General features: G+C 43.1%; 1 protein-coding gene across 3 annotated transcripts in view; it reads left to right on the plus strand.

Moving 5' to 3' along the window:
• URB2 (URB2 ribosome biogenesis homolog) overlaps nt 1-19,768 on the plus strand; it is a 33,002-nt gene extending 13,234 nt beyond the window's left edge. For 2 of the 3 annotated variants that reach the window (XM_055234112.2, XM_055234111.2), the window contains exons 5-10: nt 3,964-4,124; nt 6,265-6,375; nt 7,947-8,189; nt 10,146-10,233; nt 13,146-13,285; nt 17,988-19,768. In XM_055234112.2, the coding sequence (XP_055090087.1) occupies nt 3,964-4,124; nt 6,265-6,375; nt 7,947-8,189; nt 10,146-10,233; nt 13,146-13,285; nt 17,988-18,185 (941 nt within the window). In that variant the 3' untranslated portion in view covers nt 18,186-19,768. The remainder of the gene's footprint in view (nt 1-3,963; nt 4,125-6,264; nt 6,376-7,946; nt 8,190-10,145; nt 10,234-13,145; nt 13,286-17,987) is intronic. The other variant, XM_063613992.1, reaches the window with a different exon arrangement.
• The last annotated feature ends 672 nt before the right edge of the window (nt 19,769-20,440 follow it).

Below are 20,440 nucleotides of genomic sequence, written 5' to 3' on the forward strand. Positions count from 1 at the left end.
TCTCGATCTCCTAACCTCGTTATCTGCCTGCCTCAGCCTCCCAAAGTACTGGGATTACAGGTGTGAGCCACTGTGTCCAGCCAAATCACTTAATTTCCAAAGAGCCTCTTACAGTTCCTTGAGGACAGGACTGTGCCTTCCTTAGTTCACCCCCATCCCCCCACCCCCCGTATTAGGGTGCTGCCAGGTGCAGGTGCTCACTGAACCAAGGCTAATCTTCAATGTCATCAAAGCGTTTTAGTCTGAAGGCAGCCTTCCAGGCAGCAAAGTAGGACCTCATGCACAGCCTTGAAGCGAGAGAGCTCATGTCTTCCTGCACAGAGTCAACCTTTACAGCCCCCTTAGTGAAAGGTTAATGGGTTACTATGCAGCCATTAAAAATATAATTATGAAAACTATTATGAAGACAAGGGCTAGAAATATCTAGAAAATATTGTTAAAAAAATACAATATGAAATGTTAAATATGCCACAACTATATAAGATATACATGTGTGCAGACAAAGGCTAGAAACGCATCCAAAAATTAAAATAATTACTGTATTAACATGCATGTATTAACATGCATTGTATTATTGCATTAACATGTTGTGATTGTTGCTATTATTTTGTACCACTTTAATGTTGCATTTTAATAAGAATAAATCAAAATACTTTTCTATGATTTAATTAAATATGTCATAAGCAGGGGATAGATTATAATGTTTTTGGAGGCCCAATTAGAGTTTGTTGAGGTTTTCCTCTATAGTGAAAGATGATTAAGATTTGTTACCTTTATTAGGGTATACAAATAAAATACACTTTTACCCCTCCCAAACGAAGTTAATGGAAGAGATTTCTTCTGTTTCAAGATGGCACACACCACAATTGTGGGGGGTCTTTTTTGTTTTGGTGGTAAGGAAAGGGCTGGGGTCAGGTCAGTCTTTTGAGGTGAGGTCTGGAAGTCAGCCAAATCTGACCCTCGTTAACGTCACGTTAACGTCTGTGTTAAGCACATGTTAACTCTGTTTCTGGGTGGAGAAGCTGTGACGGGTGGGGCCACGGGCGTGCCTTTCAGTACGTGAGGGTTAAATGGGTTCTCGCTGAAAGTAAAGCCATCTGGTCTGCTTGTGCCAGTGCCAGAACTGAAGTGCCATGGGCCAAATCACGCTGCTGTTGTCTCCCTTTCAGTAACCTGTCTCTGTCTGGATTGTGGATTAACTGAAAGCCTTTGATATTACATTGTTCTGTCTTACTGTGTCAGGGTCTCTTTTAGTGAATGGTGTTCACCTTCTTAATGGGGGCTAAAATCGAGTCTTTTATTAAGTCTCATTACAGTGTTCTAAGTGACTGGCCCAAGAAACGGCAGCTGGTGGTCTGAAGCTCTGCCCTGTGCCCCTTAGTTAAACAGAATGTTGTGTCCTCCTTTTCCTCTTCAACCTTGCTGAGTTGAGGCAATCTCTTTTTTTTTTTTTTTTTTTTTTTTTTGAGGCAGAGTCTCATTCTGTCACCTAGGCTGGAGTACAGTGGCGCCGTCTCGGCTCACTGCAACCTCTGCCTCCCGGCTTTGAGCGATTCTCTTGCCTCGGCCTTCTGAGGAGCTGGGATTACAGGCGTGCACCACCACGCCCGGCTAATTCTTGTATTTTTAGTAGAGATGGGGTTTTACCATGTTGGCCAGGCTGGTCTCAAACTCCTGACCTTAAGTGGTCCGCCTGCCTCGGCCTCCCAAAGTGCTGGGATTATAGGCATGAGCCACTGTGCCTGGCCAAGTTGAGGCAGTCTTTAAGTCCTAACTATATGTCCTTGGACTTCTGGTACCTTATTTCCCCAGGGACAGAGCCCCTTGGTCATAGCATGATCAGGGTTGGGCAAGGCCAGCCTGCCACACTGTGCCCTCAGCTCATGGGCCTGGGGTGTTGCTGTGTCCAGGCCTCTTCCACCTGAGCTGTTGGACACTGTCCAGGGAAGTGCCAGAGTTGTCAGTGCTCTGGAAGAAATGCCAAGTGAGGAGTGGCCCAAGGCTTTGGGCAGGGAGAGGGAGTGTGAAGAGGGGCCATGCAGGTGCCCCAGCCACAGAGTTCTGCTTGTGTCCTTAAGGGTGGCTCAGAAGTGGGCTTTTGTAAAGAATGCCTTCTGACAGCAGAACAGAGGACCTGACTTCAATTACAGAAATCAACACTTCTAAAAATGCTTCTTGGCTGGGAGTGGTGGCTGGCATCTGTAATCCTGCACTCAGGGAGGCTGAGCCAAGAGATCACTTGAGGCCAGGAGTTTGAGACCAACCTGAGCAAAAAAGTAAAACCCCATCTCTACAAAAAGCCAGTGTGGGTAGCATGCACCTGTGGTCCCAGCTACTCCGAAGGCTGAGGCGCGAGGACCCCTTGAGCCGAAGAGGTCGAGGCTGCAGTGATCCATGATTGTGCCACTGCACTCCAGCCTGGGTGACGGAGTGAGATCCTGTCTCCAGAAACATAAAAAAACAATTAAAATGCTTGTATGTTTGAGGCTGTATCCTGCTCTGGAGATGAGTGAGGTGTTGATTTTGGCCTATGTAATTAAGTAAACAGACATTCGCACAGATCACAGGGTAAAGGTTGGGGAGACGCCATAAAGCGAACCAGAGCTATGGGACTTGGTGGAGAGGCCACATACAGGCCACGTGTGAGTGGCCCTTGAGGGGTAGCTAGGGCAGGTGGAAATGGGAGCCTTTCGTGTGAGGGCACTATGTTGTGAGCTCTGTGGCCTTTTTTTATTTGCCAGCCACAAGAGTTGGTGCTGTTATGCCCACTTCACTGATGAGGGAGTTGAGGCTCAGAGAGATCATGGGTCCAGGGTTTTACAGCTTGTGGGAGACTTGGACCTAGATCCTTACCTCTCAGAAGTCCCCTTTACCCCAGTGCTGTAAATAGTAAACAAAGCCAGGAAAGCAGGAAGGTATTCTGGCAATGTGGAATAGGCAGGTGGGGCTGAAGCGCTGGCTGGAAAGATGACCTGGGGCCAGATGATAAAGGGCCTTGAGTGCCCTGGATTTGGGCGTTATTGTGAAACTGTGGGCCCAAGGACACTGGGGATGATGGAAACAGCTGGGTGACTTCCTGACAGTCATCCAGGCCTGGAAAGTGGAGCTCTCTTAGTCTTTCTGACTTTCCCATCTGTTTAGAATACCACCCACTCTTGCACCCGTACCGATTTTATAAAAGAAACACAAAGAAAATAGAGAAATAAAATACAATTGACCCTTGAACAACATAGGGGTTAAGGCACCAACCCCCGGCACAGTAAAAAATTCCATGTATATCCTTCTGATACAATTCTATTAAAAAAATCTTGTATTACTTTTGACTCTCTAGAAACTAAACTACTGATAACCAAAGCCTTACTGATAACATAAACAGTCGATTACCATATATTTCTTATATGTATTTATGTATTATATTCTTACAATCAAGTAAGCTAGAGAAAAGAAGATGTTATTAAGAAAATAATAAGGAAGAGAAAATGTATTTGCCATTCATTAAGTGAAGTAGATTATCATCAAGGTCTTCATCCTCTTCATCTTCACATTGAGTAGGTTGAGGAGGAGGAAGAGGAGGGATTGGTCTTGCTGTCTCAGGGGTGCCAGAGGCAGAAGAAAACCCATGTATAAGTGGATCCATGCAGTTCAAACATTGTTCAAGGGTCAACGGCACAAAGCAATAATCACTGTCTTCTGTAGTTTGGAATTTACCTCCTAAGCATGGCTGTCGTATTCTGTGTTTGTGTGTGTACACACAGTGCACAGGTGTAGCTGTGTGTGTGAGAGCATGGCATCATACTAAATATGTGTACCTGCTTTTTTCCACCAGTGCTTGTGTCACCATGCCCCTAACTTGGTGATGTTTGATGGCGGCCACAGCTGTACACAGTTTCATCCTATGGCTCCTTGGTAGTTTATTTCACCTGTCTGTCACATCTTAACAGTTTTGGTTTCTTTTCCACACAGATCCTGAAATTCCTGTTCAGGTCACTCAGGATATTGAGCCTCATTTGGGAGACTTGTTCACCCAAATGTTAGAGGTTGGGACGACAGAGGACTTGAGGCTGGTGATGCAGTGTATTCTCCAGGGACTGGACGTCAGTAACATGTGGAAAGCAGATGTGCAGGTGAGCGGCTTCTCCCTCCTTGTGTGGCAGGCTCAGAAACCATGTCGGCTCAAATGGGAAAACTGATTTGAGATGTGGTGTCACCCCTAACACTAAACATTCTAACTGGTAGAGACTGTAGGCAAAGAGGGAGGCTGTGAGGGAGCCCTGGGCTGTGGGACAGCCCAGGCTGCGGCATAGGGAGGCCTTAGTTTTCAAACAGGAAGTTTTTCAAATTACAAATGTGTGGTCTTATTACGTCAAATACTAAGTGTTATACATTCACAAAACTGATACATAAAAAAGTTAAATTCTGCGCATTCTTTGCGGAAGACCTCTCACACCGTACTTTTTGAAACATGTGGCCTGATTGGGCCATACTGCCCTCATGCCAGCATTTCAGAAGCACCTAGGTTAGCCTGCCCCCTTCAGTTCTGACAGAAGTTGCTAATACAGCCTGCATGGTGTTGCATTTGCTGAGTGCCTTTGCACAGAGCTCACATGCTGCGATTTGCTTCTCTGAATGCCTGTGGGCACTGGACCGGTCAGACGTCTCTTACACAAGGAAGAAGGCCACAGGCCACAGAGCCACTGGTTGGCAGGGTGGAGAGTCCAGCCAAGGTCTGTGGTCTAGGCATATTCTGCCTCATGAATGGCTTATTGACTCCTGGTCATATACAGCACACTGGTATTGGGTACTGATTTGGGCAGGAGAGGAAACAAACCCAAATTTCTGTTTGGACCAGTTGGTCAGGAGACTTCCCTGAGGAAGTGAGACTCCAGCCGTGCAATGAAGAATGCAAGGGACTTGGTTGGGGAGCAGAGGTGAGGGGAAGGGAGACGTGCACCGTGCAGGCAGCGTGTTGGGTTGCCAGGAGCAGGGGATGTGCAAGTGTGAGAAGATGGACAGGGAGAAGTGGTGCCGGGGGGCAGGCCCTGGTAGGGAGATAGCCTGTAGGTGGGCAGGAGAGTGGGAGTGGAGATGGGGCTTTGGGGTGTGCCTAGTCAGAGGGAGCAGGGAAGGGAAGAGAGTGAAAGGCAGAAGCCAGGACTTTGGCTAGGGTTGTGGGGCGGGCTGCACAGCATTCGGGGAGTAAAGGATGGTGTGAGGCTGAAATCGAAACTCACTGACAGTGTGAAATGCCTGGCACTGGGTCTGTTTGTTCATATAGGCACCCCGTAAAGGTAGGGCTCTGCCCACGTCTCATGGTTTAAAACCTTATTTTTCAAAGGGGAAGTTTTTCAAATTACAAATGTGTGGTCTTATTATGTAAAATACTAAGTATTACATATTCACAATACTGACACGTATAAAAGTTAAATTCTGGCCGGGTGCAGTGGCTCACGCCTATAATCCCAGCACTTTGGGAGGCCGAGGTGAGTGGATTATATGAGGTCAGGAGTTCAAAACCACCTGGCCAACATAGTGAAACCCCGTCCCTGCTAAAAATACAAAAATTAGCTGGGCGTGGTGGTAGGTGCCTGTAATCCCAGCCACTTGGGAGGCTGAGGCAGGAGAATCGCTTGAGCCCAGGAGGTGGAGGTTGCAGTGAGCAGAGATCATACCATTGCACTCCAAGCCTGGGTGACAGAGCGAGACTCGGTCTCAAAAAAAAAAAAAAAAAAGTTAAATTCTGCTCATTCTTTGCTTAAGACCTCTCCCACCATATATTTTGAAACATGTGACCCGATTGAGCCATACTGCCCTCATGTCAGCATGTAGCACCCGTGACCACAGCACCTAATCCGATTGTTTTCACATTTTCCTCCAGCCCCTCCTATCTGTCAGCGTGCATCGTTGCTCAGTGAAGTAACAGCCAATGTCCTCTGCGTGGACAGAGCCTTGACAGCACAGGCTCTCCATAATTAGGTCACAGTGTCCTGGCCCATTTACGTGCTTGGTTTAGTGAGATGCTGCTGAAATACCCTGACTTTGCCCTAGCTCTGCTCATCTTCTTCGCTTCCTTCCTGTCTGCATGCTGATGTGAAGGGTGTCCCTCCTAGGACTTAACCCCAAGCAGGCCTTGTCCACCTCCCCTGACACCAGGGTTCTCAATCCACTCCAATGCCGCAGCCCCAGGGAGCAGGCTTCTTCCCCAGGTGGAGTTCTTAAGAGAGAACACGCTATCTCTGCTGCTAAGTTTTTTCTCTTTTGCCCCAGGCTGTTGTGTCAGCTGTTACATTGCTGAGGCTGCTACTGAACTGCCCACTCAGTGGAGAGAAAGCAAGTCTGTTGTGGCGTGCATGTCCCCAGATAGTCACGGCTTTAACAGTGAGTACCCTCTGGAGATGTGTCCTCCAGCTCCTCCCCTCCCTCTTCCTGTAAAGACAGAAGTCAGCCTTTTGGGGTCCGCTGCCCTGTAACTTTATGCAGAACGTGTGTGTGGGCTGCTTCCTAAGGGTGGCGGTGAGCAGGATGCCGAGCTTGTGTGTCCTGCCTGAACACATTGGTATCAACGGTTGGAGCAGTGGAAGGGAGGTGGCATCAAGGAACATTTAGTAGCACTGGGAAGCATCAGACAGGCAGTAAAAAGAGGGATGTAGTGATAAAGGGAGGCTACCGTGGAGGCCTGCTTAATTTTTAAAATTTTATGTTTTATTATTTTTTTAGAAATGGAGTTTCACTGTGTGGTCCAGGCTAAGGTGAAGTGGCTATTTGCAGTTGCAAACATAGTGTTCTGCAGCCTCAAACTCCTGGCCTCAAGTGATCCTTCTGCCTCAGCCTCCCAAGTCACCAGGATTATAGGTGCATGCCACTGCAGCCAGCTTGTAGATGCCTATTTAATCAGATGATAAAAGAAGGAATTCTGGGGCTTTCTTTGTCCCCACAAAATGTTGTGGTTTGTTTAATGCACTCGTTTATTTTTAGGAGTTGTGTGCGTGCGTGTGTGTGTGTGTGTGTGTGTTTAAGGCCTATGATACAGTGAGAATAAAATGCTTTATAGGATGGGATAGTAATGTTGCAGATAGGAGTTTATTTTATTACAATCTTACTCAAATGTTAAAATTTGTGTCTAGTTGTTGCTGGGCTGTTTGTTTCACTAGAACAATCTGGTTCAGATTGGGACTGCCTCCTGCCCTCTAAAAACCCTGACCTGGGTGTTCTTACACTTAGGTGCGAAGGAGCAGTATCTATTTTACCATCATCCTCTGCCCTAATTCTAGCTGTTGCTACCTGAGACAGTTGCCCTGAGTTAGCATGTTCCTGGGGCAAAAGGGTCTAAAAAACATACTTAATCTTCTCTCGTTTCCAATTTGGCTGCTTTGTCGTTTTCCTGAGCATCCGTGTTGTTGGATGGCAGGGGTCATCGTCGCCAAGTATGTGTGGTGAGCATCAGGAGAGGCACGTGGGCTGTATAGGGAGGCGACCCATGCTGATGGGCGGGGACGGTGTTGATGATGTGTGTGGTAGGCCCTCAGTGATAAGAACACCAGGCTAGAATCCACTTAGGTCCACCCAAAGGGTGTAGCAGGGGTCCGCACAGCCAGAATACCCAGCAGAACAGTGAGCATTGTGAGAGACAGGACCCAAAAGGCCTCACCAGGGCTGCTGTGTATCTGAGAAGGAGGGTCACAGGTGCGCTGTCGCAGGTTACTTAGGTAAGACTTTGAGCTATCCTTCCTCTTGGGTCTGTTCTCTTTATTTTCTAGATCATTAATTGAATATCTTTCACTAGAGCTGATTTGTAAGAAGTTTGGCAAATAGTATTTAACTGCCCACTGACCACATCAATTCATTTTGGAGCACAGACATTTCTACCTCAGTCACTCAGTGCTGCAGTGTTTGTGTTATTTCCTTGGGGAATTACTTTCATTTTTCCTCTATCTCATCTTGCCCTTTAGCTCCTAAACCGAGAAGCTTGTCAGGAGCAGCCTGTGTCCCTCACGGTGGTTGGGCCTGTCTTAGACGTCCTGGCTGCACTGCTGCGGCAGGGGGAGGAGGCCATCGGCAACCCCCACCACGTCAGCCTGGCCTTCAGCATCCTTCTCACTGTCCCTTTGGACCATCTGAAGCCGCTGGAGTATGGAAGCGTCTTCCCGAGGCTGCACAACGTGCTCTTCTCAATCCTGCAGTGTCACCCTAAGGTGAGAAGGAGGGTGAGAGCGGCAGGCAGCTTTTCCTCTGCGAGCAGGGTACTTGAAGTCTATAGAAAAGTGGCAGCAAAACTTTACTGTTGCAGGATAATAATACAAATAATGATTTGCTAGGCAAACTTTCTGTTCTAGTAAATTTCAGAGCCAAGTGGTTTCTCAAGCATAAAAATGCTTGACCTTCATACTGGGCTTTGCGAGCGAGTTTTTCTTCATTGGATCTGGTGCTATGAATAGTGTTTGTATACTACAGTTGAACACTTCTTATACAAAATGCTCCAAAACTCGGAACTTTTAGAGTGCTGACATCATGCTACAAGTGGAAAATCCCACTCCTGACCTCATGTGACTGGTCGCAATCAAAACACAGTCAAAACTTTGTTTCATGCACAAAATTATTTAAAATTGTTGTATAAAATTACCTTCAGCTGTGTGTATAAACTTTTATAAAGTGAAACATAAATGAACTTTTAAATTATATTTAGATGGGTCCCATCTCCAAGATATCTCATTATATATATGCAAATATTCCCAAGTCTGAAATCTGAAACACTTCTGGTCCCAAAGCTTTAGGATAAGGCATATACAATCTACACTTTTTAAGGAAGCTCATTAGAAATTACTCTGTTTTTGCTTACCACGTATTTAAATAAGCCACTCACTTGCATAGATCTCTTGCTGGGCTTATAATTCAAATGGATATAGGGAGTGAGGCATCCTGAGTTCCAGTTTTATAGTATGCTCCTTTTTAAGTTAAACTTAAACTAGGGATAAATGTCCCACAGAAAAAATTACAGTTCGGCTAACATTATTGAACATTTGCTATGTTCCACCCCTATAGCAAGCCTGTGAAGGGGGCAGTAATCCCATTTTATTGATGACTAAACTGAGGCTCAGTGCCACCAAATAATTTGACCAACGTCACTTAGCTGAGTCTAAACCTTAGACTCAAGACTTGTTATCTCTGACCAGTCTTCTTTTCATGGTGCTGCCACTGTATGTGTGGCCGACTATATGTGTAGGAACTCATAGATATGACAGTTAATGCATCACTTAATGACAGAGACATGTTCTGAGAAATGTGTCGTTAGGCATTTTTGTTGTGCAAACACCATAGATCGTATAATACTTTCACAAACCCAGATGGTACAGCGTACTGCACACCTAGGCTATGGGGTATAGCCTGTTGCTTCTAGGCTATAAACCTACAAACCTATGCAGCACGTGACTGTACTGAATCCTGTAGACAGTTGTAACACAATGGTAAGTATTTGTGCATTTAAACAGAAAAGTTCCATTCAAAATACAATTTTATAATCTTATAGGACCACTGTTGTTTATACAGTATGCCTTTGATCAGAGTATTGTTTTGTAGTGCATGGCTATGTATCATATATTCATGCACATTCAGATATTTTTAAGTGTTTTGATGTCCTAAGGATGGAGACCTGCCAGCAATGCAGTTTTTAAGAAAAATATTCTCTGGTAAGCTAAACACTCATGACATTGGTTCTAACTCTAAAGCCTTCCCCCGTTAACAATTGCCTTTGGCCCTGTTTATCTTGTCAGCATCTTTGTTTTAAAATCTCTCTGCTGATGTTAGATTTGTACGTGACTGTACAATATAAATGCAATGCACATAAATTACAAACTGAAATGACAGGTGCAGGATTTTATGAAGTTGATGAAAGAATCAAGCTCCTGAAATTATGCAGTGTGGGTTTTCTACCCTAGATAGTTAAAACAAGGGTCAGAGAGTCTATTACAAGATGGGTGAGCAGTGACACCAGCATATCCAGGCGAAAGGATGTGGCTACCCCCGGGCACACACAAATGGTTTGAGTGTCCCGATAGACAAGGCTCAGAAAGAAAGAAGTATGAGCTCCTTTAAAGTAGAAAAACTTAAATAATCATGTATGTACTTTTACATTATGTTATCTGTCATTACAGGTAATGCTGAAAGCCATCCCTTCTTTCTTGAACTCTTTCAATAGATTGGTGTTTTCAGTTATGCGTGAAGGGCGGCAGAAGGACAAAGGTAATTTGGAGTAATATCAGATACAGTTTCAAATGTATTTATCATGAGGTGTGGCTGCTGGCCGCATATGTTACTGAAAATAAAACTACTCAGTTGTGTTTAAATAAGAGAAATGTTGATATCAAATGAATACTCAAAATATATATTTTTTTAATTTCAAATGGTCACATTTTATCTTATCAAAAACAGTGGATGAATCAGGTATCTCCTTATTGAAATAGTTCCTTTTCTGGGAAAAAAAATATCAGATTTAGGAAATGTTTACTGAGCATGTATATCATATAAAGGGGATATAAAAATGACTTACAACCCCATTCCTGCCCTTAAGGAGCTTACAGTTCAATAGGGAGATGAAAAGGAACAGGCAGGTATAGAGCAATCTCATTTTATAAAAGGGATAAGGTCCTGCTGCTCACTGTTCCAGCCTCACCTTGGCAAGGGTGTGTTTGTTTACTAGGGAAACACTAACTGCCATATGGCAATAGCATATATTATGTGTACAATTCATTTTTTAGCTTTGAAGTTGATTCTTGTTGAATTTCTAATTTGAGGGAGACTTTCATTATTTTAAAAATTGCTGGCCAGGCACAGTGGCTCATGGCTGCATTTTGGGAGGCTGAGGCGGGTGGATTACCTGAGGTCAGGAGTTCAAGCCCAGCCTGGCCAACATGGTGAAACTCTGTCTCTACTAAAAATACAAAAATTAGCCGGGCGTGGTGGCGGACTCCTTTAATCCGAGCTACTCGGGAGGCTGAAGCAGGAGAATTGCTTGAGCCCAGGAGGCGGAGGTTGCAGTGAGCTGAGATCGCACCATCGCACTCCAGCCTGGGCGATAGAGCAAGACTCTGTCTCCAAAAAAAAAAAAAAAATTTCATGAATTTCTATTTTATAATACAGTATTTTGAAATTGCATAGCATGTACCAGCCCTGTACTGTCTGATGTGCTAAGCGGTAGGTCAGGGTGTCAGCTCAGATGCTCTGGGACCATAACTCAACTCAGGGTGTCAGAGAAGACCCTGTGACTGTAGTTCTGGGCCAACTGGAAATACACGAGTTGTGCTCAGCTTCTCTCCCACCATTGTGGTTCAGTTTTGTAGACCTAAGCAATAGCCCTTTAACCGGACATCTTTTGAGAAAAGGAAAAGGGCACTGTTAACACTAGGCTTTAATTCCTCTGCCTGGTTTTGGGATCAGTCAGTGGCACAGTTAGATATTTCGCTTCTTCCTGTATCAGGTGCAGAGCATGTCAGCTTAATATCATGAATCGATTTAGGAGCGGCCTTAGTAAACAAGTTTCCCCTCCCATGCCAGCCTCAGCAGTTGGTAGTGGCTGCCTACATTTCTGTGTCAAGGCCTCTCCCATCCTGTCTGAGCTCAGCAAGGAGGAATCCCTGTTCTTCTAGTCATGTCTGCCTGCACGGAAGGCCGGGGCCTTGCTCAGCAGTGGTGGAGCACAGCCTGGTCACACTGCCACAGGCATGTCCTTTGTCATGTATTTGAGGAAGCACAGGAGCACATCACACTTCTGGGACCCTGTGCTGTGTTCATGTGAATGTAGCTTCATCTTATCTGCTAAGACCTGGTTCTCAGACAGTTCATGACTTAACTGAGTAGAGTTTTAACTGTTTTATTATTTCTTTTATTGGTATCTAATATGTTCTTTGTAATGAGCATGTATTAAATTGGTGGCCAAAATAACAAGTGCTATGTATTCATGTTGTAAATAGCATGTATATGGTGAACAGTCTGAAAAGAGAAGAAACAGTCGATGTTAGACATTAAAGCATATCACTAAAGTATATTGTCTGTTGAAATGCTACATGAATGTTAACAGTTGACATAATTTCATACAATTACATTGATCTAGAAAAATTACATCTATAAAAGATGTCTGTATGCTTATTCAGGGTCTTCAAAAAAGGTATGCCTTCTAAAAATCAAATTTACTGAGTTATATACAATGTATGTATAACAAATTGCTTCTGTTTAAAGTATGCAATTTAATGGGTTTTATATATGTATGAAGCCATCCCCACAATCAAAATATAGAATATTTTCCATCATCCTTAAAAGATTCCTCTTGCTTCTTTGCAGTTTTTTCTCCACTCTGGTTCCAGCCCCAGTCACCCATCTGTTTTTTGTCCTTATGGATTCGTTTGTGTTTTCTGGAGTTTTATAAAAACTGCCTACCATTGTGCTGAATGACAGCAGGGAAGGTACTCTGGTGTGTGCTGGAACTTCCCCATGGGCTGTAACTCAAGCTGTGGGGACACTCATGCAATTAGGATTCTTGGGAGGAGTTTGTTAAGAGGCCCTGGATGGTCCTGACACCATATGGTAGGAAAAGAACTAGGAATCAGAAGTAAATCTAAGAAGACAGTAGAATGTCTGCTAATGATAATTGAGTCCTATGTCTGTCCACCTATAAAAGGCACATGCACAAACAATTTCTGCAATGTAAGGAGGCAAAGACATAATTTAGGGTATCTCATTTTTTAAATCATATGTTGTCGGTAAATGATTTTCTTCACTTAAGATAATTTTCAATTTGTTTTCCATTTTATGCCTTTCTTATAGAACTCCATCTTGTGTTTTTTTTTGTTTGTTTGTTTCTTTGTTTGTTTTTAGTAGTCCTAGATTTCATCCTAAAAATCTTGATTACTTTTCTGGTTAGACTCTTAAAAACACCTGAGCACTCTTGAGTTTTTAAAGTGTCCCTCCCTTTGTTGTGTAGATAACTGTTTGGACATATCTGTTCTCCCTTATTCTGTCTGCAAAATAAGCCAATTAAAGAGTCTGGGAGACATGTAACACTTGAGATAATTTTCACCCATATTAAGAAGTCTAACATAGAAGAGTTAAAATGTGCTGTTTTTGAACTAATTGGTTGGGAAACACTTTGTTGTCTGTAGGAAGCACAGATGACCTGCCCACGGTCCTAAAGTGTGCACGCCTGGTTGAAAGGATGTACAGCCACATCGCCGCACGAGCTGAGGAGTTCACTGTGTTTTCCCCATTTATGGTGGCCCAGTACGTGTTGGAGGTACAGAAGGTAAAATTGGGTTCAATGTCTTTCACCAAGTGCTGTGTTTATGGTCCTTAAGCAGGGTTTCTCAACCAAAATGGCAAGCGGTGTTGTGGATCTGACAGTTCTCTGTTGCTGTGTGCAAGTTTTAGACAGGGTTTTGCTTTCTCACTCAGGCTGGAGTGCATTAGTGCGATGATAGCACACGACAGCCTTGAACTCCTGGGCTCAAGTGATCCTCCCGCCTCAGCCTCCCAGGTAGCTAAGACTACAGACATGTACTACTCCACCCAGCTAATTTTTAAATTTTCGTAGAGATGGGGTCTCCCTATGTTGTGCAGGCTGGTCTCAAACTCCTGGCCTCAGGCCTTCCTTTCTCCTCAGCCTCCCCGGTCTCTGGAGTCCTGTCTATTTCAAGGTGTTTAGCAGCATTCCTACAGGATTATTGTAAGGACCAAATGAAATGACATACAGAGGGCTCAGCGGTGCCTTGTACACAGAAAATGCTGGATTATCTGTCTTGCTCCAGCACAGACCTTGGGGTCTATTTTGGTTAGTTTCTTGAATAATATAAAAGGAGAGGAAATGTTACTCAGGTCCAAGAACAGAAGCTCTCATAGGACCAGGCTTAATGGAGACTAGAAGGAGGGGTTCTAGACCTCAGGGTTCTGGGATCCCCTCAGCTGCAAGAGTTCATGTATCTTTACTCTGGGGGTGTGTCCTTCATGTGACTCAGCTGCTCTCAGACACTCAAAGTAGACGACAAGGTGGAGATACAGGTATTTGTTCAGATAGATTAAGAAAAAATATCTTTGTCCAAATTAATCTGACTTTTTGATTCAGTAATCTGACTTTTTGATTCAGTGTTCTGGATAATTCATTATTCAACAGTTATCTTTTTTTATTTTTTATTTTTTGAGATGGAGTTTTGCTCGTTCTCCCAGGCTGGAGTGAAGTGGCGTGATCTCAGCTCACTGCAACCTCTGCCCCCTGGGTTCAAGCGATTCTTCTGCCTCAGCCTCCCGAGTAGCTAGGATTATAGGTGCCCGCCACCATGCCCGGTTAATTTTTGTATTTTTAGTAGAGACAGGGTCTTGCCATGTTAGCCAGGCTGGTCTCGAACTCCTGACCTCAGGTGATCCACCCGCCTCGGCCTCCCAAAGTGCCAGGATTACAGGTGTGAGCCACCACACCCAGCCATTCAATAGTTATCTTACTTTGGAATGTCATTGTGCTATTTTCAAAATTCCATAGGACCCTGTGTGACCCATAGTAAGTTCACTACAGAACTTTGTAAATCTAGGCTGTATAAATCTTGGTTTAAATTGACTGTCATAGGCTTGAGTAAAGTGCAGTGTATTCTTTTGACTGTCTTCTTCTGTATGTATAGATACACATTTATATTGTATTCAGTCTCTCTGTAAAATACCCATTTCCCCTTTGTAAATCTTGTAAGAACAATAGTAAAATCACAAGTAAGCTCGTTAGGGTAGAGGTGTCAGCATTTGTCTAGGGAGGCTGGGTTGAATGGGCTTCCTTAGAAAACCTGGAGCTGCATCACTTTTCATCCCTGCTCCTGTTTTAGATACATCTAGAACTACTAAATAATTTCTACACTGCTGGCCTTGCTCACCTCGGCAGGTGGCGATGCCTGTCCTGTGGGTGGGGACATGGGGGTAGCCTGACCATGTGAGTGCACACACCTCAGGTGTGGAGCCCACACCTGGTAAGAGCTGCAGATCTTGAGAACGCCCCTTCACGTTGTCCTTTGACCAAGATGTGGGCTTGTAGTTTGGTTTCCTTGCAGTTATTTGGCCTTTTTATGGAATCTTAATATTTCCCAGGCACACCAGTCATTAACATGTAAGCTTTTGATGAAAGAAAAGCTGGCATTATTTTCTGTCTTACTGAATAATAAAATGAGACATAGTAATATCACTTCACTAAGGGCCAAGAAGAGAAGCAGTAATTTGAACCCTTAAGTCACTAATTATTATTCTGAAATTTACTTTATGAAAAGTCTCTGGCTTCCTGGCCTCATTATTCATGTCTAATTTATGCTCATTAGTTATATTTTATTTTTAATCTTGAAAGCCAAAGGCTTTGGGAATTAGCTAGGGCCATAGCCTCCCAGAATCCACTGGCACCACAGTCTGTGTTTTATCTTTCATTTGTTTTTAAATTCAGTAATGAAGAAAATATTCCATATGCATTAGCGCCCTCTACTGAGAGAGCCATAAATCTTTCTAGACCAGCGTGTTTAAGTTTAATTAAATACCAGATCTAATGCTAAATAGATCTCCTTTGCATTTTCCTTGTACTTCTGCAGAGTTGAGTATTGCTGGTGGGACCTGTCAGTAGTCAGGGAAGACGACCTGGTGAGATGTGTCAGTCAGGAGAAGGGGCAGCTCCAGAGGCCCACTTGTCTTCTTTCCTCCAAGCAGTAATGAGTCCCCATGGAAACATGCAGGGAAATTATGGTTACTTTCATCTCCTTTTTTACCTGTAGACTAAATTTACAATGTCCCTCTACAGATGCTCCTGGACTTAGGATGGGGCTGTGTCCCGATAAATCCATAGTATATTCAAAATATCATTAGTCGAAATGCATTCAGTACTTGATAAACCCATTGTAAAAGTGAAAAAATCCTAAGTTGAACCATCGTTAAGTCCAGATGCTCCTCGACTTAATGATGCAGTTATATCTGGATAAATCCGTTGTTAATTCAAAAAGTGTTAAGTCAGGAACCATCTGTATGTTGACAGCTTAGAATAAATAGTTTGTGCTGCTCATCTTATCTAAGGTTTTTAAAAGCTACTTAGTGATGTTTTCATTTGTTGGCCAGTGATCTTAGTGTTGTAGAAATTGACTTTTTTCTTGTTTTATAAATAAGTTATCTGAAACCTAAAGATTTAAAGTGGTTGTGTTGTCTAAAACCTACTGGCCTTCCTTTCTACCCCCAGAGCTCTTTGCTAGAGGCTGTCTAGCTGCATTTTCACTACTGAGAAACTGTGTAAATAGTTCAGAGCATGGGCTCTGGACTCAGACTGCCTAGGTTCAAGTCTCAGTGCTGCCAGTTATTAGCTGTGTGACTTTGGGGAGGTCACTGAACCTCATTTTTTGCCTTTGGAAGTGGAATTATTTATTTAGTAAGTGATAATTAAATGAATGAACAAGTATGAATAAGTAGTCCACTTACAAAGCCCTCACCCTGCCAGTATGATCAAGGACTTTGTGTTTTTGTCTGTTTTTTGTTTCGTTTTGTTTTTTCTTTCCCTCCCAATTACCTTGCTGTAAAATTCACAGACAAGCCATTCTATCTTTGGTCCTTGAGTGTTTCTATCATCTATAAAATGGTAAAATTTAAGATGATCACTTGTCAGAAATTTCTGAACTATCACATGAAAAGGATCATAACTTTGAAGAATAGCATCATCTTAGAGACAGAAATAAATTGCCTCTTTAGGAATGTACTTCCCAGTGGTTGCCTTTGTGAATCAGTTCTTCTGGTTAATAAAATATGTCCTCATTAGAAACTGTTTGCAGAGACACATTAACTCTTTCAGGTTATCAGGGTAGCAATAAATGATCAGCCAAATTCCAGGCCTGTCTGCTGGTGCTCTACTACTGCTTTGGTTTTTTTCTACTTTTTAAAAGTAATGGTAAAATACATCTAGTATAAGGTGAATTTTACCAGCTTAACTGTTTTATGTGTGCACTTCAGTAGTATTACATCCATTCTTATATTGTGCAGCCATCACCACCCTCTGTTCCCAGAACTCTTCATTACTACTGCTTTTTAGTTCCAGTTACTAGGGTTTCAAACTCTGTTCAGCCCACATTTAGTTGAAACCTGAATGGATGTGGTAAGTGCGAAGAGAACCTGCTCCCCCAGCCGTTTAGGTTGGTTTGGTATTAGTCTGAGTCTCTTCTCTGGAAGTTTGGGTGGAGCATCAGATACAGCCAGGTTGGAGCTGGCTGCCACCCCCACTCCTGTGCTCCAGATTTTAGTTAACCCTGAACTTTAGGGGAGAAGTGCATCTTTAGGCTTGAGGACCAGTTCAGCCATTCCAAGGCTGTTAGGAATTAAGTGCACATTGTGCTGTTCTTGACATAAATAAAAAAAGAATCTATTAAGTGGCAATCATGAATCACTTCTGCTCTTGGGTCATATGATGTGATCTAACTACTAGTGTAGGCTTATCAGTGGTCTGTTTTGGTAGTTTCAGAGCCTGCCTGCTGCCTTGCTCTGGGGTGAGATGGGGTCATAGTGTTATAGTGAACATAGTTGTCATTGTCCCACAGGGTTGGCATAGCTTCCAAGGTGATTGACAGTGTAGAAGAATTTGACACAGTGGGCAGGCAGCTTATCTTCGTATAAGGTTTTTAAATTTAAAGACTCCAGTTTTTTTAAAATGCCCCTGGTAAACCTGTAAGCATCATTTACTGAACAGCAAAGCCAGCCTTGTGCTTTCATGGAGTTTTATTCCAGGTTTGTGTTTGCTTGAGTTAGCTTCTGTTTCCCCAAAATACAAACTTTAAAAATATGAGTATTTAAATATTTGACTTAGCAACAAAATTATATTTTAAAAGTGAATGTCGATTTTTTTCTCAATTTGGAGATCAGTTTGCAATTACTTGGCAGTGCTTCCCAAGACATTGTCGGCAGGTGGTGCGGCTTGATCTCTGCCCCCAGTTGTTCTCACAGAGGTTTGCCTTTTTCCACAGGTGACCTTATATCCAGCTGTGAAAAGTCTGCTGCAGGAGGGCATTTACCTCATCCTGGACCTCTGCATCGAGCCTGACATCCAATTCCTGCGTGCCTCACTGCAGCCGGGAATGAGAGACATCTTTAAGGAGCTCTATAATGACTATCTCAAGTACCACAGGGCCAAACATGAAGGAGAGAAAAGATATACGGCCTAAGGCCATGGGACAGAAGTGCCGCCAGGGACACTGTCCAGAGGCTTTGGCTGCGTGGTCTGAAAGATCTGGAGAATGAAAGACTTAAGATGTTCTAATTCGTAGTATTGGTATACATAGAAAATCCTTTGGGGTTTATGTAGTATATTTTGATGTATTTTACATCGTGTTTTTCTTACTATTTTTTAATACATAGTTTTATGCAGTAAGTATTGCAATAGAATCCTGAAAATTGACCCTGGGATGAGATTAAGTCAGTAGAAAAATTTCTGACTCTCGGGACCTTTCCATGTTTGGTTCTCGTGTTGGCTCAGTGGTTTGGTGTTCCCTCGTCCGCACTAGAAACTACAGAAAACTTGACTTTTTACTTTGGGTACATGGGCATATAATCCAGCCCTGTTTAAATATATTTGCCTTTCAAATTCTTCAAGTAACATGGGAAGTATTCTTGAAATGTCACTTTTTCTGCCTTCCCTCTAAGTATGCTTTCTGAAGAAGTCAGGGAAAGTTAGAGTCTGTGGCCTGAGGTGTCTGCTCTGGATAGCGATAGTGGGCACCTCAGGCAGGTGGGTGATCTTTAGCACAGGTGCCAGGGTTCCTGCCTGCTCCTCCTGTGTTAGCTCTGTGAAGTTCATTTAGGAATTTTTTTTCCCATTCAGTTTAAGAAATAACCCTAATTGTTTTTTCTTATTACCTAAGCAATATATTTTTATTATAGCAACCTCAGAAAAGAAAAATAGAAGGATAATTAAAAAAACTCATTCATAGTCTCAGTTACCCAGAAAACCTCTGTTGTCACCTTGGAGTATCTTGTTTTAGTCCCTTTACTATGTGTATGTATGTAGATGTGCATATAAATATATATAGTAGCTAAACTGGATCATAAATGCAAAGTTACCTTTTTTCCTGTGTAATATTTAAGTAACTTTGGGTCAGTGAAAACATTCGACATATATTTTTTATTCGCTGCATAGTAGTCCATTGAGTAGATATTGTTGTTTTATTTAATAAGTACCCCATGGTTAGACATAGGTATCTTTCCAAATTCGCTTTTATAGATGGTGCTTGCAGCTGAATTATTTTCAGAAGATGAATTCTCATGAGTTGTATTATCTGTCAGAAAACCACATCATTTTTAAAGGATTTATATAAATATTGCCAAATTGCCCCCGAGAATATGTACTCATCTATTTTCCTACTAGTGAGTCAACTTTAATATTACTGATTTTTGTTTCTTTGTGCTTCCTTGATAGGAGAGAGATGTTATTCTGTTTTGAATTTCTTTAATTACTAAGAGATTATATATTTTTCATATTTACCATATTTATTTCTTATGTAAATCATGTGTATATAATTATCTTCTGTAATAGCACATTTCTCAATTGGGATATTTACTATTTTTCTTATTCACTATCTTTGTGGGATTCATGTTGGAATTCCCTTTTTAATTAGTTCAAAATGCAGACTTTTAAAGTTAATTTGAAGGATCATCCTTAAGCAAAGGCTTTTTTTTTTTTTTAAACACTGTATTTTCAAGCAGATGTGATTGGAGCAGACAATATAAAATGAATGTCTTTGATACCTAAGAGAAATGGCCCATGTTTTACGCCCCACATTTGATTTTATTTCCTGTGCTATCTTGTGGGGGCTGAGGGACAGTCCTGCCTTACGCACTGCTCGTGTCATCTGTTCCCTTCCCTTCCTCATCTAGACTGTGTGTGCAGAGAGGCTTTTGAAGCTCTGGCCACCAGAAATGGCTTCGGCTGGTCTGGCATCCTTTCACTTAATGCTTTGTGTTGACAGAGTTTTGTTTCTGTGGTAAACTCCCTGCAGGAGCCTCGAAGAGAGTCTGGTGGCGCCATTTCCTGTTCACAATTGGAGATGGGTGTTGGTGTGAGCGGGCGACCTTTCAAGGACACGAGCTGTAAACAAGCGGGAGCTAAAATCACCGTCTTAGGTTTGCCCCTGGTTCAAGTACCCAGACTGGAAGCTTACTGTCTCCGAGGCCTTCATGGAGCCGTGGCTAGTTTTTCCTGTGCTTTAAGTTCCTGAAGGCCAGAGGTGAGGGGACCATCCTTTCCCACTGCCTTGGGAATGCTGGGGGAGCTGATGAACGTGGAGCAGTTCGTCAGGCATCCTGGCGGTGTCACTGCAGGACCTTTAGAAGGGAGTTGGCAGCGGCTGCCAGGTAGTCAGCCTTGAAGGAAGGGAAGGAGGAAGAGAAGGCTGGGACTCCACCTCCTCCCTGCACAGCTCTG

This window comes from Symphalangus syndactylus, chromosome 19, assembly GCF_028878055.3.
Source record: "Symphalangus syndactylus isolate Jambi chromosome 19, NHGRI_mSymSyn1-v2.1_pri, whole genome shotgun sequence".
Classification (NCBI taxonomy): domain Eukaryota; kingdom Metazoa; phylum Chordata; class Mammalia; order Primates; family Hylobatidae; genus Symphalangus; species Symphalangus syndactylus.